Source organism: Natator depressus, chromosome 6 (assembly GCF_965152275.1).
Source record: "Natator depressus isolate rNatDep1 chromosome 6, rNatDep2.hap1, whole genome shotgun sequence".
Taxonomy (NCBI): domain Eukaryota; kingdom Metazoa; phylum Chordata; order Testudines; family Cheloniidae; genus Natator; species Natator depressus.
In genome coordinates, this window is record NC_134239.1 from 85,492,155 (window position 1) to 85,518,449 (window position 26,295).

A 26,295-nucleotide genomic window follows, 5' to 3' on the forward strand; every position below is an offset into this window, starting at 1 on the left:
TTGGCAACAAGGGCACACTGTTGATTCATATCCAGCTTCTCGTCCACTGTAACCCCTAGGTCCTTTTCTGCAGAACTGCTGCCGAGCCGTTTGGTCCCTAGTCTGTAGCGGTGCATGGGATTCTTCCGTCCTAAGTGCAGGACTCTGCACTTGTCCTTGTTGAACCTTATCAGATTTCTTAAGGCCCAATCCTCTAATTTGTCTGGGGCCCTCTGTATCCTATCCCTACCCTCCAGCATATTTACCTCTCCTCCCAGTTTAGTGTCATCTGCAAACTTGCTGAGGGTGCAATCCATACCATCCTCCAGATCATTTATGAAGATATTGAACAAAACCACCCCCAGGACCAAACCTTGGGGCACTCCACTTGATACCGGCTGCCAACTAGACATGGAGCCATTGATCACTACCCGTTGAGCCCGACAATCTAGCCAGTTTTCTATCCACCTTATAGTCCATTCATCCAGCCCATACTTCTTTAACTTGCTGGCAAGAATACTGTGGAAGACCGTATCAAAATCTTTGCTAAAGTCAAGGAATAACACGTCCACTGCTTTCCCCTCATCCACAGAGCCAGTTATCTCATCATAGAAAGCAATTAGATTAGTCAGGCATGACTTGCCCTTGGTGAATCCATGCTGACTGTTCCTGATCACTTTCCTCTCCTCTAAGTGCTTCAGAATTGATTCCTTGAGGACCTGCTCCATGATTTTTCCAGGGACAGAGGTGAGGCTGACTGGCCTGTAGTTCCCAGGATCCTCCTTCTTCTCTTTTTTAAAGATGGGCACTACATTAGCCTTTTTCCAGTCGTCCAGGACCTCCCCCGATCGCCATGAGTTTTCAAAGATAATGGCCAATGGCTCTGCAATCACATCCGCCAATTCCTTTAGCACTCTCGGATGCAGAGCATCCTGCCCCATGGACTTGTGCTCGTCCAGCTTTTCTAAATAGTCCCGAACCACTTCTTTCTCCACAGAGGGCTGGTCACCTCCTCCCCATGCTGTGCTGCCCAGTGCAGTAGTCTGGGAGCTGACCTTGTTCGTGAAGACAGAGGCAAAAAAAGCATTGAGTACTTCAGCTTTTTCTACATCCTCTGTCACTAGGTTGCCGCCCTCATTCAGTAAGGGGCCCACACTTTCCTTGACTTTCTTCTTGTTGCTAACATGCCTGAAGAAACCCTTCTTGTTACTCTTAACATCTCTTGCTAGCTGCAACTCCAGGTGTGATTTGGCCTTTCTGATTTCACTCCTACATGCCCGAGCAATACTTTTATATTCCTCCCTGGTCATTTGTCCAATCTTCCACATCCTGTAAGCTTCTTTTTTGTGTTTAAGATCAGCAAGGATTTCACTGTTAAGCCAAGCTGGTCGCCTGCCATATTTACTATTCTTTCTACACATCAGGATGGTTTGTCCCTGTAACCTCAATAAGGATTCTTTAAAATACAGCCAGCTCTCCTGGACTCCTTTCCCCCTCATGTTATTCTCCCAGGGGATCTTGCCCATCAGTTCCCTGAGGGAGTCAAAGTCTGCTTTTCTGAAGTCCAGGGTCCGTATTCTGCTGCTCTCCTTTCTTCCTTGTGTCAGGATCCTGAACTCGACCATTTCATGGTCACTGCCTCCCAGGTTCCCATCCACTTTTGCTTCCCCTACTAATTCTTCCCGGTTTGTGAGCAGCAGGTCAAGAAGAGCTCTGCCCCTAGTTGGTTCCTCCAGCACTTGCACCAGGAAATTGTTCCCTACCCTTTCCAAAAACTTCCTGGATTGTCTGTGCACCGCTGTATTGCTCTCCCAGCAGATATCAGGGTGATTGAAGTCTCCCATGAGAACCAGGGCCTGCGACCTAGTAACTTCTGTGAGTTGCCAGAAGAAAGCCTTGTCCACCTCATCCCCCTGGTCCAGTGGTCTATAGCAGACTCCCACCATGACATCACCCTTGTTGCTCACACTTCTAAACTTAATCCAGAGACACTCAGGTTTTTCTGCAGTTTCATACTTGAGGTCTGAGCAGTCATACTGTTCCCTTACATACAGTGCAACTCCCCCACCTTTTCTGCCCTGCCTGTCCTTCCTGAACAGTTTATATCCATCCATGACAGTACTCCAGTCATGTGAGTTATCCCACCAAGTCTCTGTTGTTCCAATCACATCCTAATTCCTTGACTGTCAGGACTTCCAGTTCTCCCTGCTTGTTTCCCAGGCTTCTTGCATTTGTGTATAGGCGCTTGAGATAACTCGCTGATTGTCCCTCTTTCTCAGTATGAGGCAGAAGCCCTGCCCTCTCGTGCGCTCCTACTCGTGCTTCCTCCCGGTATCCCACTTCCCCACTTACCTCAGGGCTTTGGTCTCCTTCCCCCGGTGAACCTAGTTTAAAGCCCTCCTCACTAGGTTAGCCAGCCTGCTTGCGAAGATGCTCTTCCCTCTCTTTGTTAGGTGGAGCCCATCTCTGCTTAGCACTCCTCCTTCTTGGAACACCATCCCATGGTCAAAGAATCCAAAGCCTTCTCTCCGACACCACCTGCGTAGCCATTCATTGACTTCCATGATTCGACGGTCTCTACCCAGGCCTTTTCATTCCATGGGGAGGATGGACGAGAAGACCACTTGCACCTCAAACTCCTTTATCCTTCTTCCCAGAGCCACGTAGTCTGCAGTGATCCGCTCAAGGTCATTCTTGGCAGTATCATTGGTGCCCACGTGGAGAAGCAGGAAGGGGTAGCGATTCGAGGGCTTGATGAGTCTTGGCAGTCTCTCCGTCACATCGTGAATCTTAGCTCCTGGCAAGCAGCAGACTTCTTGGTTTTCCCGGTCGGGGCGGCAGATAGATGACTCAGTCCCCCTGAGGAGAGAGTCCCCGACCACCACCACCCGCCTCCTTCTCTTGGGAGCGGTGGTCATGGAACCCCCAACCCTAGGACAGTGCATCTCATGCCTTCCAATCGGCGGAGTCTCCTTCTGTTCCCTTCCCTCAGATGTATCATCTAGTCCACTCTCCGCATTAGTACCTGTGGAGAGAACATGAAAACGGTTACTTACCTGTATCTGCGTTGCTGGTATATGGAGGCTCCCCTTTCTTCTTCTGGCGGTCACATGCTGCCAAATTTCTTCACCGTCCTCCTGTCCCCGCTGTGCAGCCTGCTCTGAACCTTCAGAACGTTGTGTCTGTAGAAGCATAGCCTGATGTCTGTCCAGGAAATCTTCAGTTTCTCTCATGCAACGCAGGGTCAATACCTGTTGCTCCAGACCTTGAAACTTCTCTTCCAATATGGAGACCAGCTTGCACTTTGTACAGACAAAGTCGCTTCTGTCCTGTGGAAGAAAGACAAACATGGCACATCCAGTGCAGGTCACAACAGCTGAAAACCCCCCATCCATATTACCTTCCTTCTACAAGCTTCCTCAGGAGTTGTAGTAACTACTCAGAGAAGCCGGCAAGATGTAAGCCTCAGCGGGCTCTCCCCAGGCGAACTCCCAGGCAAACTCCCTCTGTTAGCCGCTCTGCTGTTTGCTGCTCAGCTGTCCCTCCTCTTCACCACCCCCTGAGACCCCACTGCCTGCCAAGTTGGTCCAGCCCCTTCCCCCGACACCCCCATCACCCGCTGCTTGCTGCATCTCTCCTCTCCTCCACCCCTGTCCCCTGAGACCCCTGCCACTCACCGTGTCCCTCCTCTCCTTCACCCTCCCTCCTCCCTAGAACTCCCACCCACTGAGTCACTCCACCCCTCCTCCCCTAAGACTCCCACTGCCCCCCGCTCACTGAGTCCCTCCTCTCTTCCTCTCCTTCACCAGCTCTTTACCAGGGTGGAGGAGAGGAGGGACTCAGTGAGCGACGGGTGGTGGGCATCTTGAGGGAAGAGGAGAGGAGCAGGGACAGGAAGAGGTGGAGCATGGGTGGGGCAAAGCAGGAAGGGGCCTCGGGGCGGAGCACAGGCAGGGCCATCATGGTCCAGGTGTCCACACTCAAAGGCGATAGGTTGGCGGCTGCACTGCAGGGGAGACTTAGCCTCCCCTGGCCTATTATACCTGCCATCTATGAGACCACAGCTTTTGGGCTTAGCCAACTAGCCCTAACTGGTGGGACAGGATAAAGCCACTTTCCTAGAAATCATTGCAGTGCTCGCCTAGAGCTGCAGTGGTGGAAGACCTTCATGAGAGCTCCCCTCCGTGTGGAGAAGCATGTAGTCATCACCATCCAGAAGCTCACCTCCCTGACCGCCGCCGCTTCCCCAGGGCTCCAGCAGGCTCTGGGGACGATTTAAAGGGCCCAGGGCGGTAGTGGCGGCTGGAGCCCCATCCCCAGAGCCCTGCTGCCAGAGCCCTGGGGAAGCGGTGGCAGGACTCTGGGGACGATTTAAAGGGCCCAGGGCTCCAGTCACCACTACCGCCCAGGGCCCTTTAAACCACTGCCAGAGCCCCCAGCTGCTGCTGTTACCCTCGGGAGGGGGAAGGAGGCACTTGCCAGTACAGGGTGGGCTGGGCCTGGCTCTGACCCCCAAGCCCCGCCCCTTCTGCCTGAGGCCCCGCCCCTTTCAGGGGCCAGAGCCGGCCCCAGCCCAGCCCTATGCCGGTAAGTCCCTAGACTTACTTTCACCCCTGATTTCAGGATCTGTCAGTGAGTCCACACAATTTAGTGGTTGAGTGGCAGGATCTCCAGCAAACACAGTAGCTGGAGACCATGCATGTTCCTTCATCTGTCCTGTCGTCCTTAAAATTCTTATAGCCCAGACAGAGTTCCTTTGCCTTATTGCAGCACTGGCTCGGGTCCCATTTGTGCATCCTGTCCTGCACTTGTGATACCTGCTTAGAGACCTGTGCTAAGTGACTGCCATTCAGGTGGGCCTGTACATGCGCCTCTCAGTAGCGGGCAGTGAAGACCAGGATCTCAGTATGGGTCTGTGCAGAAGTATGAGGCATGACTGATCAATAATCAAGAGGATGTGACACAGGTATGTGAACTACCAGTGAGCTGGAGTCATAAAGGATAGCACCTGCTGTGTGTCAGCATTTACATGGAGAGTTGACAGCAGTCAGAGTGATCCTGGAGCAGCATATGGTGCACAGGTATATGGCACTCCAACAAAGCAATGTGGGTATACCACGAAAGGACTTGGCAGATCCACAACAGTTATTTTGGGATGGGGATGCATCCACACTGACTTTGTTACAGGTAAACTCATCCCACATCTCAGCAAACCCACTCCTAAAGTGGGTTTAAGAACGTGTGTTAAAATGGCAGATGATTTGCAGCAAAAACAATTAGTTTATTTTATACAAGTCACTTTAATGCAAAATAACTCAGGTTAGCTCAGAACAAATTTCAAGTGCAGACACGTCCTTACAAAAAGACATATACACGCCTCATCTCAGTCAGTGAATATTTTTATTTAATGTGATTTCTCACATTAAATTAAGTGCTTTTGATGATGCTTTGGAGAAATTAACAAATGCTTTTGTAACTTGGCAGTGATTTGTTTAGTAGCATAACTTCCTTATATGATGAAGTAATTTCATTGGCACATTTATTACAAGGAAATACGATCTCATTGATAGGTAAATTATATTTGTCCACATGTTCAACTCTGCAGCACGGAATACATCATTGCTTCCAAAAACTTCCTGAATAGCATAGTACCACTGTAATTTTTCTGAATTGTCCTTTTAAGTTCTTTTCATTTCCCCTTGTAATAATTATACTTTACAATTACATTGTAGCTATGTAGTTTTTTTTATATCATGCCTATCACTGTAGAAGACTTTCCAGCTGTAGATTTTAGATGTCTACAAAGCATTTTTACCCACATTTTATAGATGGAAAAACTGAGGCAGAGAGAGGTTGAAGAAACAAATCAACTTTTTTGTTATAGGGCATTATGCTGGAATCAAGAAAAATTGCAAGTCATTTGGATACTTTCCTGTGCAAGGCCTGAGGGGAGGCAGGGAGGGCATGTGAGTTTATATTTATATTTCACCACAGCTGTGTAGTTCACTTGCCACTGACAATGCTGTATCACTCCAGTGGATTTTGCTTTTTAAATTTATGATAACAGGCCTGATTCTGCATTCTTTGTGCACCTGAATCTTCCATTGGATTCACTAGAAGTTTTGGATACACAAGAGGATACACACTTTGGATACACACTTGGTCATGAGATTCATTGATGGCCATCAATGAATCTCATGACCAAGTGTGTGAGGTGGACTGTACCCGCATATTCACCCCTTGCACACTATTTTAATAATCTTTGTGCAAAGAATGCCTTATAAGGTATCATTTGAAAATGCATAATTTTCTGGTCGTTATTGTCCTGGTAAAATAGGTGTGGCAACATGTAAAGTTGTATGGTGTTACTAACATATGTTCCAAGTCTGGGGAGTGGCCAAACCAGTTTATCAGAGACAAAGGGCATGCTGACACCTCAGCCAGGTGTAGACAAGGCTGATGAACCATTACCAGCTAACTGGCCATTCTTTGGCAGGAAAGTGGGCTTGGGTGAAAAATTCTACATTTTAGCAAAGAAACAGCATGGGGTTCCTGTCCACACAGACTGCCTGTTGCCAGGCTCTCAGCTGGAGATGCTTCTGAAAGTGGAGAGAGGACTATAAAAAAGAAAGGGGAGGCACCCCTCTCTTTCTGTCCACTGCATCCACGGTACTGAAAGGACAAAAGCAGCAGTGTTGGACTTGGGGAGGGGACCCTGATGTAAGAGGTTGGCCAGTAATCTGCTAAAGCATGTGGTGAGACAACTTTGCTTTGAATTTAACACAGTTGAAGTTAGGCACTAGTTGCATTTTCTCTTTTTTTAACTTGTAACCATTTCTGGCTTTCATGCCTCATTACTTGTACTCATTTAAAATCTCTCTCTGTAGTTAGTAAACTTATTTTATTTCAACCCAGTGTGCCTGAATTGATGTGTCTGGGAAAGGCTATTTGGGGTAACTAGATGTGTACAGCATTTCTATTAATTAAACAACGGAGTTTATATAAACTTGTATTGGCCAGGAAAGAGCTGGGTAGTACAGGATATACGTTTGTCAAGGTTCCTCCCCCACTCTGAACTCTAGGGTACAGATGTGGGGACCTGCATGAAAAACCTCCTAAGCTTATCTTTACCAGCTTAGGTCAAAACTTCCCCAAGGTACAAAATATTCCACCCTTTTGTCCTTGGATTGGCCGCTACCACCACCAAACAAATACTGGTTACTGGGGAAGAGCTGTTTGGACACGTCTTTCCCCCCAAAATACTTCCCAAAAACCTTGCACCCCACTTCCTGGACAAGGTTTGGTAAAAAGCCTCACCAATTTTCCTAGGTGACTACAGACCCAGACCTTTGGATCTTAAGAACAATGAACAATCCTCCCAACACTTGCACCCCCCCACCCCCCCGTTCCAGGGAAATGTTGGATAAAAAGCCTCACCAATTTGCATAGGTGACCACAGACCCAAACCCCTGGATCTGAGAACAATGAAAAAGCATTCAGTTTTCTTACAAGAAGACTTTTAATAAAAATAGAAGTAATTAGAAATAAGAAATCCCCCCTGTAAAATCAGGATGGTAAATACCTTACAGGGTAATTAGATTCAAAACATAGAGAACCCCTCTAGGCAAAAACCTTAAGTTACAAGAAGATACACAAACAGAAATAGTTATTCTATTCAGCACAATTCTTTTCTCAGCCATTTAAAGAAATCATAATCTAACACATACCTAGCTAGATTACTTACTAAAGGTTCTAAGGCTTCATTCCTGGTCTATCTCCGGCAAAGACAGAATGTAGACAGACACACAAACCCTTTGTTTCTCTCCCTCCTCCCAGCTTTTGAAAGTATCTTGTCTCCTCATTGGTCATTTTGGTCAGGTGCCAGCGAGGTTACCTTTAGCTTCTTAACCCTTTACAGGTGAGAGGAGATTTCCTCTGGCCAGGAGGGATTTTAAAGGGGTTTACCCTTCCCTTTATATTTATGACAACGTTTCTGAAGGAAAATCTAAAAGTGGGAGTGTGTTGGGGGGAGTGTCACCCTGCAGTATAAACAAGGCTAATAAGAGCCAATACATGACTGGCTGCCTGCAGCACACACAGACATAGCTGGGAGGGACTTACATGGCTGCAGCATAGGCATGGGAAGTAGGGATGCTGCAGCACCCCCAGATTTTATGCGGGGTCCTGGCTGCTGGCCCCACTCCAGGCTATGGCCGGGGTCCCGGCTGCTGGCCACGTTCATGGCAGCACACGCGGGGGTCCTGGCTGCTGGCCCCGCACGCGGGGTTCTGGTACTGGCCCTGCACCTGCCTCCAGGCTTGGCCCCTAATCCCTGTCCATGTCCCCCCTTCCTGGAGACACGGTCCTACTCTTGGCCTCAGCTGGGGTGGGTTTGGGGGCATGAGATAAAAAGTTTGGGGATAGTTTTGCTGGGTTTCAGCACCCCCCCACTATAAAAAGCGTTCCAGTGCCACTGTGCAGCAGGCTGTTTACGAGCAGTCCAGACTGGAAGTTACAGCAGCAAAATAGTGTAAAAGGTAGGAGGACACAGCTACTCACTAGTCTGGATTGTACCCTTGGTGTGTCACTGTCAAGTTCTCAGCCTTTCTTCAGAACGGAAGCTCACACAGGCTTGATGCTCAATAATGACCTTTTCTGCCAACAGGAAGTTTCAAAGCATGCACCTTGGAAAAAAGGGTGGAAGAGAAAAAACACTGACTCAGGATGACAATTTCCATGTAATCATTTCCACACTGGCCTTTGGATCCAATGCAAATCAGCAAGAGCCTAGCCCTTTGAGCCATTCTTCTCCATGCAAAGCAGTCACTGGACCAAGGGGCATGTCTTAAAACAGTTCTTGTTCCATGAAGCCCACCAAGAAGAGAGTGGAGGTGCAGGTCCCTTCTTAAAGTTAATGGGCCAGATGCTCCAATACAATCCAGCTCCTTTGTACCTCTCAGGTGGTGCAAAGGAGCTGGATTCTGGCTGTAAGTGGCCAGCTGAGAATTCCCCAGGTAAGAGGGGAACGCCTTGCTGGCATAAAGGTAGCAAAGCAGGCTCCTGCTGGAGACAGCAGGCATGTTGGAGGTGAGGAGGGACCCCTATATCAGTGACTTAAGTTAAAGCAGCCTACCATCCTCTGAGCCAAGAGGTGCTCATCTGCAGAGGAGAATTTGGTCTAGATGATTTTTGCCTCTGCAGATGCTGAAGAGAACAGGCTGATGAACTCTCGAGTGGATGAGACCCTCTTTCCCTCTATGAACTGAGAAGAACCAAAACCTGCTGTGGCTCACAGCTTAGGGAGCCAGAGATGGGGCCATGAGAGAGGGATGGAAGAAGGCAGTGCTCACTTCATTGCTCTCCCTAACCCTGCAGAAGCCCCCACCATGAAAACTCTGCAGGTACATGGATTCATAGGATGGGGGAGGGTTGACTGTGCTCCATAGAATTAGCCTCACTCTAAACCCACCGGACAAGCCAGTGCAAAGTACTGCTGATTGAGTGGCCACTCTTTCATGAGTTTCCCTTTTCTGCTGTGACATCCACCAAGAGACGGGTTCTATGGGTGCTTAGCTATGCTACTGAGGGGGCCACAGGGATCTGAGGGTTAGGGCAGAATGTAATGTGAATGCACAAGGGCTCCAGACAATCCCATCTCAAGGGGACCGGGTCTGTGTGTTCTGTGGGCTGAACTGTCTGACTCTTCTGTGAGGAGAAAACCAGATCTATAAGTAGTTGTAAATTAGTTGCAAGCTTCTAGGAGATGACTAAGGCCCCAAAAATATTAGGAGCATAAAGCTGCTGATAGGCAAACATGGGGTCAAATACCCAATTGGCTTAATGGAGAGCAGGGACTTGAACCCAGGTCTTCCGCTTGCTACACAAGGGAACCTAAGCAGTGGGCTATGGGATATTCTAGTGTGTCTTGTTCTCAAGCTATCCTGTTAAAGCTGTTCCATTGTGTATAAATAATTAGCTATGCCTCAGCACCGAGACTGGCCTCTGGGCCTCCTACATCCCTGAACCACCAGCATACAGAGTCAATGTCATTCTTTTGCACCCTCTGACTGTTATTCCCACAAACCCTGGTTTTAAATCCTGGCTGGTCTGGCTTAGCCCTGCAACCTCCTGAAGTAAATCATGTGCCAGATGGGTCGCTATGCACAGGTCTATTGCTTGAGATATTGAAACACACATTAAGGAGGCCATGGCACATTTTCCAAAGCAATGCTCTGCTCTGGCATCTTTGGCCAAAATTCCCCAGCCCACCCTGTTGTCCAGAGTGCTGGATGCAGGTAGTACTCTTGTCTGCTGCTTTCTAACCCCACTATAGCACCATTTCAGCAATGAGGCTGCACATATCTAGTTTGTGAAGCCCTGGGATACAGAGTCATATACAATATTATTATATTTATAAATACATTCTTAGCTGGTCTACCATAAGCGTAATTAACTTTGGCCTGGTGGACTTAGGAACAATGCAGGTGGGACCTCTAGGAACTTCATAAGTGAAGGGGGGACTGGAGAAAATGATGTATTAGGGCTACACCTTCTGACAATTCATGTAGTGGATTTGGTTGGCTCTGGAGCAGGTGTCTCTATTCTTGTGGGAGAGGAAAAATATTTACTATCAGATTTGTAAGGCAAGGAGAGGAACTGAAGATGGTAGAAATGTGGTTCCCAGAAAGAAAGTTAACTGAAGGCTCTTGTCCAGCAGACATTCACTGCATTAATATCTCTGGAGTTAGGGTCTGAATAAACTTTCCTCCTCACAGCTGCAGATGAGAGATAGATGGATTGGTAGGCTAGCTCTCCTCTAAAAGACAGGACTATAAACCAGTCCAATGACAAACCAAGAACTTGACATTTTTTTAATAAATATACATCTCTCAGGTACCAAAATAATTATAAACAAAATATACAATATATACATGATATACAACTGCTAAAAGTGAAGCAACCATGCCACATATGTAGGGAAATACACTGTTTCCAATGCACACAGTTAACATTATTGCTACCTTTCCCATAAAAGCCGAGAGGTCATTCTTTTGTTTCAATTCCTCTCTCTGCATTACAGTACAAAGAACAGCTGAGGTCAGTCATTAGGAGCGATTACAATCAGCCCAACAGAAATCTATGCAATTTCTTCCAGCGGATGGGATACTCATGTGAACCTGTCCAGCCATGTAGGGGGAAGCAACTCCACAGAAAAACTCACTAGTCATCTCTCAAATGCATTCTTTCACCCAAAATGAATATTCAGGTGGATCCAGTAGTCTGTTGTCCTCATACTGTTCATACATTTTGACAACCAGTTATGGATTAACTGGCACAAATAAACATAGAGTTCTACTGATGTTACACATCCAACTCCTGTTAGTAAAAGTATGGGTCGGAATGTGAAACCTGCTGTTATAATGATGTAGTCCATGGTGTGCAGTGTAGTATTTCAACTTTTTTTTTTTCACATTTTATCATTTTTTTAAGAAAATACGTCAGCTTCCTATACATATATATAGTCATGTCCTTTATGAGAAACCTCTTCTTCAAAACGCCAACTGTTGTCCTCCAATAACACAGTCGTCATACATTATCTGGAAGGAAAAAAAAAAAATATATATATATATATATAGGTTAATGCAAAGTTCTACAAGTAGCACTCAAGTTCACCTTGGGGAATATCAGGCCAAATTCTGCTTGCCTTGACTTCAACAACACTGCTCACAGAGTAAGGCAAGCAGGATGTGAAATGATCTCTTTAGTAGTATTCAATAATAAATGATAATATAGATTCTTAAGAGAAAAAATTTGAAAGTCATGTGGAGAAATATATACTTGAGAAGGAAACAAACCAAAACCTTGCGTCACAAAAATGCGGTAGATAAACTAGCTATCTCCAACAGAAGACTATAGAGACAGAGGCACATACTGTGACACTAGTTTTAGCAACCTTCTTTCCCTTATATATTTATATATGCCATTTGTGTGCTTTTATATTTGAATTTCTAATGCTCATTCAATAAAATCCTGATAATAGAGTGCTAGATTTCATGTTCCTTAAATGAACAAATTTCTCTTTGAAATAATGGGGTAACGTTAGGAGAGGGTTTGCTTCATTAACACCTGCAAAAATTGGCCCAGAGTAAGAGGAAAGGTTGTCTAATTTACACTTGGATTTTGTAACTAAATGTTATAGAATGGCTCTGGGTATCCAATGCTTAGGTCTTGTACTGTATTCCCAATGCTTACTATTTAAATTTTTTAGTTTACTTTGAGTTTGTAGGTGAATTATATGTAATACAGTTAATAGGCCATCAAAGCATCAGGAAAAAACGCAACCTAAGAGTTGTGTGCATGTTTCCCCAACAACTTTAATGGGAGCCATGTAGATGCATATAAGGGAAAAATGTAGTCCTTCCTTATATAAAAGGGTGAAAATAACTACTTACTTCATCCTCTGTGAATTCTGATTCTGATTCACAGCTCTCCTCATCCTCACTTTCTGGTAGCATCTGTAGGTCAGCCGTGGTTAAGTGCTTCAGCTGTTCCTGTATGCTGAAGCTGTCTCTTCCCCACGTGAGCTGGTATGGGGAATAGCCCTGGTAGGTCACTTTGTTCACATCAGCCCCATGTTTTACCAGAAGTGACACCAGTTCTGAATTCTGCAGGTCTACAGCTAAGTGGAGGGCAGTTCTGCCATTACAAGGCTCCTGGTTAGTAAAAATAAAACAGGCCATTTAATGTCAGGATAGTTAGGCTTGGCACTACCAAAACTGTACATTCCTACTCTAGCACTATCATGTTTGGATAAACAAAGAGCTTCAAATACACACCTGAGCATTGACATCTGCTCCCAAGGACAGCAAATATTCTACTATAGCCAGATACCCATGAATAGATGCCAAATGGAGACATGTGTGTCCTGTAGACCAAGAACATAGGTAAAAATTAAGTACTTCTGCTCTAATGCATTATCAGTCACTTTAGCCTAAATACTCTTCTAACACACTATCATCATATCTTCAGTTTGAAATACAATCACCATTATCCAAACTGAACGTAAATTGTCCTATATGAACTTTATACTGTACATGGATGATCAGATAAATTAAAAGGCATCTTTATTTCTTAGATGCTATGTCTTTTTTTCCCCACCCAGTGTTAAACTGGAACTTGTTTTAACAAAAAGAAACAGAAAAATGTAAAAATGTCTACACCAAAAAAATGCAAATAAATAGCTAAACAGTGCTACCTAAAAACCAGAGGATAAAGTTGAAGAGCGTGAGAGCCTGAGTAAAGCACTGGCAGTTAGGAGGCTGGGACTTATTCAGCTCCAGCACTGACTGCAGTATGATTTCAGGAAAGTCACTTTACTGCTAGGCCTCAACCTCCCCATCTGTAAAATGGGAATGATAATGCTTCTCCTCCTTTATAAAGCTCTCCGAGATCTATGTCACAAAAGCACAAGATGCTAAGAATTATATTTATGCATACCATTGTAGTTGGCAGACTGTAGGACTGAATATAGGTGGTGCTGCTGGCAGTACTGAGTGAGGATGCCGACAGCTCTGAGAGAGCCCTGCTCACAGGCAATATGAAGTGGTGTATTTCCTCGGAAGTCTCTGATCTCTGGGTCACATCCGGCCTTGAGAAGAATCTCAGCAATTTCAGCCTGATCTGTGATTACTGCCAGGTGAAGTGGAGTCTACAATAAAAAAAAAAAAGAAAAACAAAACTATTGTAAAGTACATTACAAACAGGAAATACATTAGAGACAGCATCTGAACACACAGCCCTTCAACCACTTGGTTATTCTAGCTCAACTTCTTAAAAATAACATAAGCATTTGCTTAATATTGTGTGCTCACCAGGAACACTGTATTCAAGAATCAACAGAGTTCCCTTTTAGCCTGGGAGTGACTGATTTAAGGCTCTCTTGATAGCAGAAGGACAATATAAATAAAAGGTATCTTTTGTATGGCAAACAATGGATTAGTGGAACCCACCAGAGTATATTTAAAAGCAATTGTGCTTTAAAATGTCCGTGTCAAGGAGGAGAGTATTGGCTGTACACAAGCACAAGTTTGTCCCCAGGGCAATCTTGTGCCTTTTTTTGAGGGTGTGTGTGTGTGTGTGTGTTTCATATATGAGTTGATTAAATATCTGTCAATTGTAAAAATTTGTTTTAGAAAGTTACTGAAGTCACCAAGGGGGTCGGGGCCGCCTGGCTTATTTGGGCTGGAAGGTGGATGGTTTAAAGTACCTGGTTTAGGTTATTCTGAAAGTTCAGGAAGGCAGGATTGGCAGCTACCTGGCGAATAACCTCCACGCTCCAGGACTTTTCTTCGTGAATAATTGCCAAGTGAAGAAATCTACAAGAAGGAAAAGAAAAAACACAACCCCTCAAAGTCGGTCCGTGAACAATGAGCGGTGGGGTGGGGGGTCCCATCAGGCCATGGTCCCAGCAGCCAGCCCCGGGCAATGCCCCAGCAGTCACGTGCACAGGCAGCAGGCGGCTTTCGCAAGCCCGGGGTTTTCAGAGGCCGCTGCCGGGTGTTTTCCGCGGGGTTGTTATGAGCTGAGTGTTCCTGGCAGCGGGCCAGGGACTTTCCACAGCACCTTCCCCCTCCGCCCAGCCGGGCGCCGGCCCCGCCCCGCGCCGCCAGCACACTCTGTACTTCCCCTCCCGGCCGGGCTGGCGGGCGGCCAGCCGCGGACACCAACCTCTACGGCCAAAAGCCCGCAGCCCCGCGCGCCCGCCTGGGTGCACACGGCGGCGAGCAGGGCCGGGCCAGGGTCTCCGCGCAGGGCACACACCGCCCCGGAGGGGGCTCCCCCCCCACAGCTCCACATGTTCCCCTCGTAACGCCCCGGGCCCGGGGGGGGGGAGGTCGTCTCCGTACAACCGGCGCAGGACACACAACTTACGTGTCTCCGTCTTCAGTCACTTGCTGTTGCCAAGGCTGGGCCGGCTGGTGCGGCGCCCCCGGCTCCTCCTGGGGCTGGAGCCTGATGTCCTTCAGCTCCTTCACCAGCAGTTCGTACTCCTCCTCCTTCATGGAGCCCAGCCCGCTGTCGTGCCGGTCGTCCTGCAGCAAGCCGAGCTGCCGCTCCTTCTTCTGCGGCTCGGCGCGGCTCTCCATCGCCAAGTCCCGCCGGCCCCCCGGGCTGCAGCTGGGGTGGAACATGGCTCGGCCTCCGCTAGCACAGGGCGCGCAGCGCAAGCTCCCCTTCGGCTCCTTCGCAAGCGACCCAAGTCCGCGGCTCAGCGGCGGCAGGCGAGCATCCGTGTGAGAGCGGCGGCGGGCGGCAGCGCGGGATATACGCCCTCTGCTGAGGGGATTTCTGCAAGGGGCGGAGCCGAGCCGCTGGGAATTTCCAGGCAAGTCAAACGGCAAGAACCAGCCTGTGCCTGTCTGCGGCGTTACATAAAAGCCCAGGCGGGGCTCGCAGCGGAGGAATCCCCTGACTTGCTCGCCCCACCTTCCCTCCCATTTTTTCAATCACAAGAGGGAAAGTACTTGGTGCAGTACAGCTCTGTGACTAAGCCCCCGCCCCCCAGGTACTTCCCTGGGGAGCCGGCCTTAGGGAGCTTGCCGTCTTTTCCCCACCCTGGGGTTTCCCTTCACCTCTTCTCGTGACCCCGGCCTCACACATCTTCCCTCTGGGGCTAATAATACACCCCGCGCAGCTGGGGGCGGCGGGGGGGGTGTGTGCAATTACTCCCGCCACTAGGCTGCTCCCCCGCCAGTCCCCCTTCCCTGCTCGCCTCGGGATGGGCTGCACACAAGCCAGGTTCCAACCTGCTGGCATTCATGAAGATCCCGCGGGGATCTGGGTGTGCGCAAGGAGTAGGGTGGTCGTGGCCACATCACAGCTCACATGCTGCTTACCTAAAGGCCCCTGGAGTTGCAGCTGGATACTGTAGCGGTTCTGATGTGGTACTGGTGCAAGGCAGCCGCTGTATTTCACTCCAGTGCTGGGTGGGTCCCCCTCTCTCATATATGTCAGTTTGCTGTGGTGCAAAGCACTATTTAAATGGAAGACCTAGCATTAATAGTCAATAGCAGTAACACTACATACATCTAAACCCGAGATGAGTTTGGAATATGACAATCTTTTAACTATTCAGAAGCCCTAATTTGCACAACTGTAGCCCATAAGCACTTCTTTAAGTGTAAAACCTACTCTGTACCAGCAACTATAGGACTTCCTCCGGCACCCATTGAAATTAATGGTAAATCTCCCATTAACTTTTCCGGGGCAGGATCAGGTTCCCTTTCCACCCCAGTTGAGACAGTACCTGTCAAAGATTAATTCACTTTTTTCCCCTCCCAAAAATGTAAGTATTTAAATAATATTCCTCAGGAAAAGTGACTCATTTTGCCAATGGTATGCTGTTTATTGTTACCCATTATCTAGATATCCCTCTCTGATAATTCCTATTGAGTGCAATGACATCCACTGATAAAGATCAAATGAAAAATTGAAAGCACCTAGACTGATAAAAAACACCTCTAGGTCAATGTGTGGATTCAACAAGCTAAACTAAGATTAATTTTACTTTTTCTCCTCAGACATGGGGGATTTCCCCATGAAGAATTTTTTCCTGCAACTACACTGAGTAATAATGTCTGAGAAATTTTCTTGTCTTCCTCCCCTGGGATGGTGCTGCTGAGAAAAAAAATTATGAGAAAATCCAAAGATAGAGGAAGAGGTAGAGGGGAAAGAGATGGTGCTCGTTGGGCAGATGGTCCAAATTTTTTCAGGCTAGCTGCAATATTACTGGACTTTCTTATAAAAAGTAACCATATTAATTGCTAGGCCTGGAAGAACAAAGTAGTGCCTTTTGGAAGGATCCATAAAAGCTCCACAACTGTTTCTTTCAAAATTTCAGGGTCATGGAATTTTCATGTGTTTGCCCTTTTTGGTTAAATCATTGTCTTTCAAAGGGAAGTGTAATTTAATAAATCCATCTCTTTCTCACTAACTGGAAGCCTGTGCTGTACAAACAGCAATGATTTTTTTTTCTTGCCCTTATTGCTATGGCAATCAGAGGAATAAAATATAACAAGAATCCTGCAGCCTGCAACCAGTGCTTTGCTGGAGCCAAACAGAAATTAAACTTCAAAACTTCCCATTCTGGTTTAAATAGGTGGGTTCTCCAGTGCCTTCCATGCTTCCAACACTTGGAGTTGTCAGTAGTAAACACTGAGTTACTTTTAAAAAAAAATAGGTTTCAGAGTAGCAGCCGTGTTAGTCTGTATCCGCAAAAAGAAAAGGAGTACTTGTGGCACCTTAGAGATTAACAAATTTATTTGAGCATAAGCTTTCGTGAGCAATTCTTCTGTAGCTCACGAAAGCTTATGCTCAAATAAATTTGTTAGTCTCTAAGGTGCCACAAGTCCTCCTTTTCTTTTTAAAAAAAATTCTCCCAAGAGAAAGACATTTTCAGATGTATCAGCATTTAGATTTGCCTATTTTAAGTTTTTATGTTAGTATAGTCAAGATTAAAAAGTGTAGGTGGCAGCAGAAGGATGGAAAATGACACCAGGGTCAACCCACTTCCTGACCAATGGGAATGGAAGTGCCAGGCTTTCACAGCCATTTCATGCTTTCATATACACTCTTCAGCAAGCAGCAGTTTAGGTTTTGGAGGCTACAGTACCTTAGAAGCAGAGCATCACATTACTTAACCATAAATAAAGACAAATCATATAAAGTCAGACGTTTTGATCTCCCCAAAAGTGCATGTACAATAGCAAAGCTTCTCTGATAACTTGGTTCATTTGTCTCAGTGGTTTGACAGCTGTTACACAGACTGCCTTTAGCTTTGGTAGCAACCTCAAGACTTGCGTCTGCCAAGCTCGTGAAAGGTGGGTATGATGCAGCAGCCTCTACCTAAAGAGGCAGCTAGTCAGTGCCTACAGTGACATCTGCTGGGCGTTTGTGGAATATCATTGCTCAGACCCTAGATAAGGTTTGTTAAGGCAGAGGAGAGAGGAGTGTGCAGTACATCATATAGCGATCGTGACCCACGATGGTCTTGCATTTGAGTAGTCAGATGGGAAACCAGCCAGGTAGTTGGAATATGGGGAACTTATTTTTTGAGGAGCAGGAAGTGTTCTAACTTGTACATCTACAAGACATATGGACCAGACAAGATGGTTGAAGCATCAGTTACATTTTGCTAGTGAAAAGAAAAGGAGTACTTGTGGCACCTTAGAGACTAAGCCCTGGTCTACACTAGGACTTTAGGTCGAATTTAGCAGCGTTAAATTGATGTAAACCTGTTCCCATCCACACGATGAAGCCCTTTAGTTCGACTTAAAGGGCTCTTAAAATCGATTTCCGTACTCCACCCCTGACAAGTGGATTAGCGCTTAAATTGGCCTTGCCGGGTTGAATTTGGGGTACTGTGGACACAATTCGATGGTATTGGCCTCCGGGAGCTATCCCAGAGTGCTCCGTTGTGACCGCTCTGGACAGCACTCTCAACTCAGATGCACTGGCCAGGTAGACAGGAAAAGAACTGTGAACTTTTGAATCTCATTTCCTGTTTGGCCAGCGTGGCAAGCTGCAGGTGACCATGCAGAGCTCATCAGCAGAGGTGACCATGATGGAGTCCCAGAATCGCAAAAGAGCTCCAGCATGGACTGAACGGGAGGTACGGGATCTGATTGCTGTATGGGGAGAGAAATCCGTGCTATCAGAACTCCGTTCCAGTTTTCGAAATGCCAAAACCTTTGTCAAAATCTCCCAGGGCATGAAGGACAGAGGCCATAACAGGGATCCGAAGCAGTGCCGCGTGAAACTTAAGGAGCTGAGGCAAGCCTACCAGAAAACCAGAGGGGCGAACGGCCGCTCCGGGTCAGAGCCCCAAACATGCTGCTTCTATGATGAGCTGCATGCCATTTTAGGGGGTTCAGCCACCACTACCCCAGCCATGTTGTTTGACTCCTTCAATGGAGATGGAGGCAACACGGAAGCAGGTTTTGGGGACGAAGAAGATGATGATGATGAGGAGGAGGAGGTTGTAGGTAGCTCACAGCAAGCAAGCGGAGAAACCGGTTTTCCCGACAGCCAGGAACTGTTTCTCACCCTGGACCTGGAGCCAGTACCCCCCGAACCCACCCAAGGCTGCCTCCTGGACCTGGCAGGCGGAGAAGGGACCTCTGGTGAGTGTACCTTTTAAAATACTATACATGGTTTAAAAGCAAGCATGTGAAAGGATTAATTTGCCCTGGCATTCGCGGCTCTCCTGGATGTACTCCCAAAGCCTTTGCAAAAGGTTTCTGGGGAGGGCAGCCTTATTGTGTCCTTTATGATAGGACACTTTACCACTCCAGGCCAGTAACACGTACTTGGGAATCATTGTACAACAAAGCATTGCAGTGTATGTTTGCTGGCGTTCAAACAACATCCGTTCTTTATCTCTCTGTGTTATCCTCAGGAGAGTGAGATATCATTCATGGTCTCCTGGTTGAAATAGGGTGCTTTTCTTCAAGGGACATTCAGAGGAGCCCATTCCTGCTGAGCTGTTTGCCTGTGGCTGAACAGAAATGTTCCCCGCTTTTAGCCACGGGGAGGGGGGAGGGTTGAGGGGGTGGCCACGCGGTGGGGGGAGGCAAAATGCGACCTTGTAACAAAAGCACATGTGCTATGTATGTAATGTTAACAGCAAGGTTTACCCTGAAAGACTGTAGCCACTGTTTTATAAAATGTGTCTTTTTAAATACCGCTGTCCCTTTTTTTTTCTCCACCAGCTGCATGTGTTTCAATGATCACAGGATCTTCTCCTTCCCAGAGGCTAGTGAAGATTAGAAAGAAAAAAAAACGCACTCGTGATGAAATGTTCTCTGAGCTCATGCTGTCCTCCCACACTGACAGAGCACAGACGAATGCGTGGAGGCAAATAATGTCTGAGTGCAGGAAAGCACAAAATGACCGGGAGGAGAGGTGGCGGGCTGAAGAGAGTAAGTGGCGGGCTGAAGACAGGGCTGAAGCTCAAATGTGGCGGCAGCGTGATGAGAGGAGGCAGGATTCAATGCTGAGGCTGCTGGAGGACCAAACCAGTATTCTCCAGTGTATGGCTGAGCTGCAGCAAAGGCAGCTGGAGCACAGACTGCCACTACAGCCCCTGTGTAACCAACTGCCCTCCTCCCCAAGTTCCATAGCCTCCACACCCAGACGCCCAAGAACGCGGTGGGGGGGGCCACCGGCCAACCAGCCACTTCACCACAGAGGATTGCCCAAAAAAAAGAAGGCTGGCATTCAATAAATTTTAAAGTTGTAAACTTTTAAAGTGCTGTGTGGCATTTTCCTTCCCTCCTCCACCACCCCTCCTGGCCTACCTTGGTAGTCATCCCCCTATTTGTGTGATGAATGAATAAAGAATGCATGAATGTGAAGCAACAATGACTTTATTGCCTCTGCAAGCAATGATTAAAGGGAGGAGGGGAGGGTGGTTAGCTTGCAGGGAAGTAGAGTGAACCAAGGGGCGGGGGGTTTCATCAAGGAGAAACTTTCACACCGTAGCCTGGCCAGTCATGAAGCTTGTTTTCAAAGCTTCTCTGATGTGTACCGCGCCCTCCTGTGCTCTTCTAACCGCCCTGGTGTCTGGCTGCGCGTAACCAGCAGCCAGGCGATTTGCCTCAACCTCCCACCCCGCCATAAACGTCTCCCCCTTACTCTCACAGATATTGTGGAGCACACAGCAAGCAGTAATAACAGTGGGAATATTGGTTTCGCTGAGGTCTAAGCGAGTCAGTAAACTGCGCCAGCCTTTAAACGTCCAAATGCACATTCTACCACCATTCTGCACTTGCTCAGCCTGTAGTTGAACAGCTCCTGACTACTGTCCAGGCTGCCTGTGTACGGCTTCATGAGCCAGGGCATTAAGGGGTAGGCTGGGTCCCCAAGGATACATATAGGCATTTCAACGTCCCCAACAGTTATTTTCTGGTCTGGGAATAAAGTCCCTTCCTGCAGCTTTTGAAACAGACCAGAGTTCCTGAAGATGCGAGCGTCATGTACCTTTCCCGGCCATCCCACGTTCATGTTGGTGAAACGTTCCTTGTGATCCACCAGGGCTTGCAGCACTATTGAAAAGTACCCCTTGTGGTTTATGTACTCGGCGGCTTGGTGCTCCGGTGCCAAGATAGGGATATGGGTTCCGTCTATGGCCCCACCACAGTTGGGGAATTCCATTGCAGCAAAGCCATCCATTATGACCTGCACATTTCCCAGGGTCACTACCCTTGATATCAGCAGATCTTTGATTGCGTGGGCTACTTGCATCACAGCAGCCCCAACAGTAGACTTGCCCACTCCAAATTGATTCCCAACTGACGGGTAGCTGTCTGGCATTGCAAGCTTCCACAGGGCTATCGCCACTCGCTTCTCATGCACTGGCAGGGCCCATGCTTTCAGAGAAATCTGTGTCCATGTCCTGATCATTCACGTGACCACGCTGACGTCGTCTCCTCGCCCGGTTTCACTCTGCCAGGTTCTGGTGCTGCATATACTGCTGGATAATGCGTGTGGTGTTTAATGTGCTCCTAATTGCCAAAGTGAGCTGAGTGGCCTCCATGCTTGCCTTGGTATGGCATCCGCACAGAAAAAAGGCGCGGAACGATTGTCTGCCGTTGCTCTGACGGAGGGAGGGGCGACTGACGACATGGCTTACAGGGTTGGCTTCAGGGAGCTAAAATCAACAAAGGGGGTGGCTTTACATCAAGGAGTATTTCAGGCAGGACTTCACGGAGGGTTCCAATAAGAAATGGTGCACCTAAGTTATTGTTCTTATTGGAACAAGGAGGTTAGTCTGGCCTCTGATTGATACATGGCTAGATTTACCTCGCTGCACCTTCTCTGTGAGTGACTGCAGTGTGACCTAGAGGAATGAGTCCCCTATACAGGGGAGGGGGGGAAGCAAATGAGTACAAAACAAATCTGGTCTATTTCTTGTTTTGATCCACTCCATCTGTCTTTTACATCTTTGGCTGGCAGCAGATGGTGCAGAAGGACTGCATGCCATCCACATCTTATGGCTGCTCGGCAGAAGATGGTGCAATATGACTGCTAGCCATCCTCATCTCTTGCCTGCCCGGCAGAAGATGGTGCAATATGACTGCTATCCATCCTCATCTCTTGCCTGCCCGGCCAAAGATGGTACAGTACAACTGCTAGCAATCCGTATCGCCTGCCTGCTCACCATATGACGGTTCAATAGGACTGACTGCAGGACTAAAGAGAATGACCTGGTCAAGTCACTCCAAATTTAGTCCCTGCGCCCATGTCTGCCCAGGCGCTCCTGGCCAATGTGGCCAGGAGCACCTCGGACATGACGATGACGGCTACCAGTCATATTGCACCGTCTGCTGCCAGAAGGCAATGGGTTGCTGCTACTGTGTAGCAATGCAGTACCGCGTCTGCCAGCACCCAGGAGACATAGGGTGACGGTTACCTGAGCGGGCTCCATGCTTGCCGTGGTATGGCGTCTGCACAGGTAACTCAGGAAAAAAGGCGCGAAACGATTGTCTGCCCTTGCTTTCACGGAGGGAGGGAGGGAACGGGGGCCTGACGATATGTACCCAGAACCACCCGCGACAATGTTTTAGCCCCATCAGGCATTGGGATCTCAACCCAGAATTCCAATGGGCAGCGGAGACTGCGGGAACTGTGGGATAGCTACCCACAGTGCAACACTCCAGAAGTCGACGCTTGCCTCGGTACTGTGGAAGCACTCCGCCGAGTTAATGTACTTAATGCACTTAGAGCATTTTCTGTGGGGACACACACACTCGAATATATAAAACCGATTTCTAAAAAACCTACTTCTATAAATTCGACCTTATTCCGTAGTGTAGACATACCCTAACAAATTTATTTGAGCATAAGCTTTCGTGAGCTACAGCTCACTTCATTGGATGCATTCAGTGGAAAATACAGTGGGGAGATTTATATACACAGAGAACATGAAACAATGGGTGTTACCATACATACTGTAACAAGAGTGATCAGTTAAGGTGAGCTATTACCAGCAGGAGAGCGGGGGGAAAAAACCTTTTGTAGTGATAATCAAGGTGGGCCATTTCCAGCAGTTGACAAGAACATCTGAGGAACAGTGAGGGGAGGGGAGGGGAAGGGGTGGAATAAACATGGGGAAATAGTTTATTCCCCATGTTTAATAGATATATTGTAGAGCTTGGCTGTAGACAATGGATCGTGTGATCTGGATGAAATCTGGAGGCATGTAGGTAAGCATAGTGGTCAGTAGGTTTCTGGTATAGGGTGGTGTTTATGTGACCGTCTGCTACCCAAGATCCATAAACCTGGAAATCCTGGACGCCCTATCATCTCAGGCATTGTTACCCTGACAGCAGGATTGTCTGCCTATGTAGACTCTCTCCTCAGGCCCTACGCTACCAGCACTCCCAGCTATCTTCAAGACACCACTGACTTCCTGAGGAAACTACAGTCCATCGGTGATCTTCCTGAAAACACCATCCTAGCCACTATGGATGTGGAAGCCCTCTACACCAACATTCCACACAAAGATGGACTACAAGCCGTCAGGAACAGTATCCCCGATAATGTCACGGCAAACCTAGTGGCTGAACTTTGTGACTTTGTCCTCACCCATCACTATTTCACATTTGGGGACAATGTATACCTTCAAATCAGCGGCACTGCTATGGGTACCCGCATGGCCCCACAGTATGCCAACATCTTTATGGCTGACTTAGAACAATGCTTCCTCAGCTCTCGTCCCCTAATGCCCCTACTCTACTTGCACTACATGGATGACATCGTCATCATCTGGACCCATGGAAAAGAAGCCCTTGAGGAATTTCACCATGATCTCAACAATTTCCATCCCTCCATCAACCTCATCCTGGACCAGTCCACACAAGAGATCCACTTCCTGGACACTACTGTGCTAATAAGCGATGGTCACATAAACACCACCCTATACCGGAAACCTACTGACCGCTATGCCTACCTACATGCCTCCAGCTTTCATCCAGACCACACCACACGATCCATTGTCTACAGCCAAGCTCTAAGATACAACCGCATTTACTCCAACCCCTCAGACAGAGACAAACACCTACAAGATCTCTATCAAGCATTCTTACCACTACAATACCCACCTGCTGAAGTGAAGAAACAGATTGACAGAGCCAGAAGAGTACCCAGAAGTTACCTACTACAGGACAGGCCCAACAAAGAAAATAACAGAATGCCACTAGCCATCACCTTCAGCCCCCAACTAAAACCTCTCCAATGCATCATCAAGGATCTACAACCTATCCTGAAGGAAGACCCATCACTCTCACAGATCTTGGGAGACAGGCCAGTCCTTGCTTACAGACAGCCCCCCCAACCTGAAGCGAATACTCACCAGCAACCACACACCACACAACAGAACCACTGACCCAGGAACCTAGCCTTGCAACAAAGCCCATTGCCAATTGTGTCCACATATCTATTCAGGGGACACCATCATTGGGCCTAATCACATCAGCCACACTGTCAGAGGCTCGTTCACCTGCACATCTACCAATGTGATATATGCCATCATTTGCCAGCAATGCCGCTCTGCCATGTACATTGGCCAAACCAGACAGTCTCTATGTAAAAGAATAAATGGACACAAATCATACGTCAAGAATTATAACATTCAAAAACCAGTCGGAGAACACTTCAGTCTCTCTGGTCACTCGATTACAGACCTAAAAGTCGCAGTTCTTCAACAAAAAACTTCAAAAACAGACTCCAACGAGAGACTGATGAATTTTGGAATTAATTTGCAAACTGGACACCAACTTAGGCTTGAATAAAGACTGGGAGTGGATGTGTCATTACACAAAGTAAAACTATTTCCCCATGTTTATTCCCCCCCCCCCACCTACTGTTCCTCACACATTCTTGTCAACTGCTGGAAATGGCCCACCTTGATTATCACTACAAAAGGTTTTTTTTCTCTCCTGCTGGTAATAGCTTACCTTACCTGATCACTCCCCTTACAGTGTGTATGGTAACACCCATTGTTTCATGTTCTCTGTGTATATAAAATCTCCCCACTGTATTTTCCACTGAATGCATCCGATGAAGTGAGCTGTAGCTCACGAAAGCTTATGCTCAAATAAATTTGTTAGTCTCTAAGGTGCCACAAGTACTCCTTTTCTTTTTGCGGATACAGACTAACACCGCTGCTACCCTGAAACCTGTCATTTTGCTAGTGATTTGTGATTAAAAAAATTAAATATACACTGTAAACATGTACATCCTACATACTTTTATATTGTAACTGACACAGATGCCAGGTCAGTCTGGGTAGAACTCCCAGACAAAAGTCATTAGGATGGAGCTGAGGTTTTTTTAAAGGAGAGAATCAACCCTCAAGAATGTCAACATTTTAAAATAATGAAATACTGGAAAGTTATTTTATAGCCTCTTCATTTTGGTCCAATCCAGTGCTCAGGATAGTCAGTGGAAAGACTCCTCCTTGACTTTAGTGAGAATTGGCCTGAGTCCATACAATATTGTACATTTATTGGAGTCAGATTTGTTTATACTGAGAGAAGTTGCAATTATTATTATTTATTCATTTATTACTGTAGCACCTTGTCACTGACCAAGACCCCATTGTGCTAGGTTCTGTACAAACATAGAACATAAAGACAGTCCCAGCCCCAAAGAGTTTACAGTGAAAGTAAATGACAAGAGACATACATGCAGATACAGAGAGACAGCTGGATGTATATTTAAAACAAAGTAGTTCTCTTCTGTATCTCATGACTTCACCCACCACAGCATACACAATGGATAAAATAATGTCGGTGTTGAGGCAGAAGCAGCCAAAGAAGGAACTGCTGCAGTGGAATAGAGGGGGTAAAGTGGGGTCCAGCTGGACTGAGAACTGTGCAGGGGAGACCCCCATGCTGTGGGTGCATAAGGAGCTAGGTGGTGCCTCCCCTCCCCACCTCAGGCCACGTGGTCTTGAGGGAAAACTGCTGTGGAGTTTCCAAGCAATAGAAGAAGAAGAAGAAGCAGTCAAAGCTGTGGCCTTTGGTCATTCAGATAACATTCTGCTGATTTGACTGGACTTTCTCTTCTCTGTGCTGATTGGCTGCTTGCTCCAACCCTCCCCCTTCATCACAATCTCCTCACTTCAGTTTCACTCCACATTCTTTCACCCCTGACCTGACCCCTTCCCTTTCCTTTAAGAACATAAGAATGGCCATACTGGGTCAGACCAAAGGTCCATCCAGCCCCGTATCCTGTCTGCTGACAGTGGCCAAT

At 47.2% G+C, this 26,295-nt stretch overlaps 2 protein-coding genes across 2 annotated transcripts; one reads left to right on the forward strand and one right to left on the reverse strand.

Annotated features, from left to right (window-relative positions):
* Positions 1–10,846: 10,846 nt before the first annotated feature.
* Positions 10,847–15,327, reverse strand: NFKBIA (NFKB inhibitor alpha). Its single transcript, XM_074957096.1, has 6 exons — positions 14,911–15,327; positions 14,246–14,354; positions 13,477–13,687; positions 12,816–12,904; positions 12,432–12,692; positions 10,847–11,576 (listed from the first exon to the last, which is right to left on the reverse strand). Exons 1-6 carry the CDS (start codon positions 15,168–15,170, stop codon positions 11,529–11,531), a joined length of 978 nt encoding a protein of 325 aa, XP_074813197.1. The 5' UTR covers positions 15,171–15,327; the 3' UTR covers positions 10,847–11,528.
* Positions 15,328–17,366: 2,039 nt separating this feature from the next.
* On the forward strand, positions 17,367–20,327 carry LOC141990129 (uncharacterized). The gene is made up of 2 exons (XM_074957097.1): positions 17,367–19,160; positions 19,749–20,327. The coding sequence occupies exons 1-2, from the start codon at positions 18,572–18,574 to the stop codon at positions 20,261–20,263; spliced, it is 1,104 nt and encodes a 367-aa protein (XP_074813198.1). The 5' UTR covers positions 17,367–18,571; the 3' UTR covers positions 20,264–20,327.
* Positions 20,328–26,295: the final 5,968 nt, after the last annotated feature.

What these genes read in the sequence shown, in the direction of transcription:
- NFKBIA (XM_074957096.1), bottom strand. Translation starts at nt 15,170, where the DNA reads ATGTTCCACCCCAGCTGCAGCCCGGGGGGCCGGCGGGACTTGGCGATG. An exon ending in TTCAGAATAACCTAAACCAG is followed by an intron (nt 13,688 to 14,245) that starts GTACTTTAAACC and finishes TTTTTATTGTAG; the next exon opens with ACTCCACTTCACCTGGCAGT. An exon ending in CAGAATTCACAGAGGATGAA is followed by an intron (nt 11,577 to 12,431) that starts GTAAGTAGTTAT and finishes TTTTCCTTCCAG; the next exon opens with ATAATGTATGACGACTGTGT.
- LOC141990129 (XM_074957097.1), top strand. Translation starts at nt 18,572, where the DNA reads ATGCAGAGCTCATCAGCAGAGGTGACCATGATGGAGTCCCAGAATCGC. An exon ending in AGGCGGAGAAGGGACCTCTG is followed by an intron (nt 19,161 to 19,748) that starts GTGAGTGTACCT and finishes TTTCTCCACCAG; the next exon opens with CTGCATGTGTTTCAATGATC.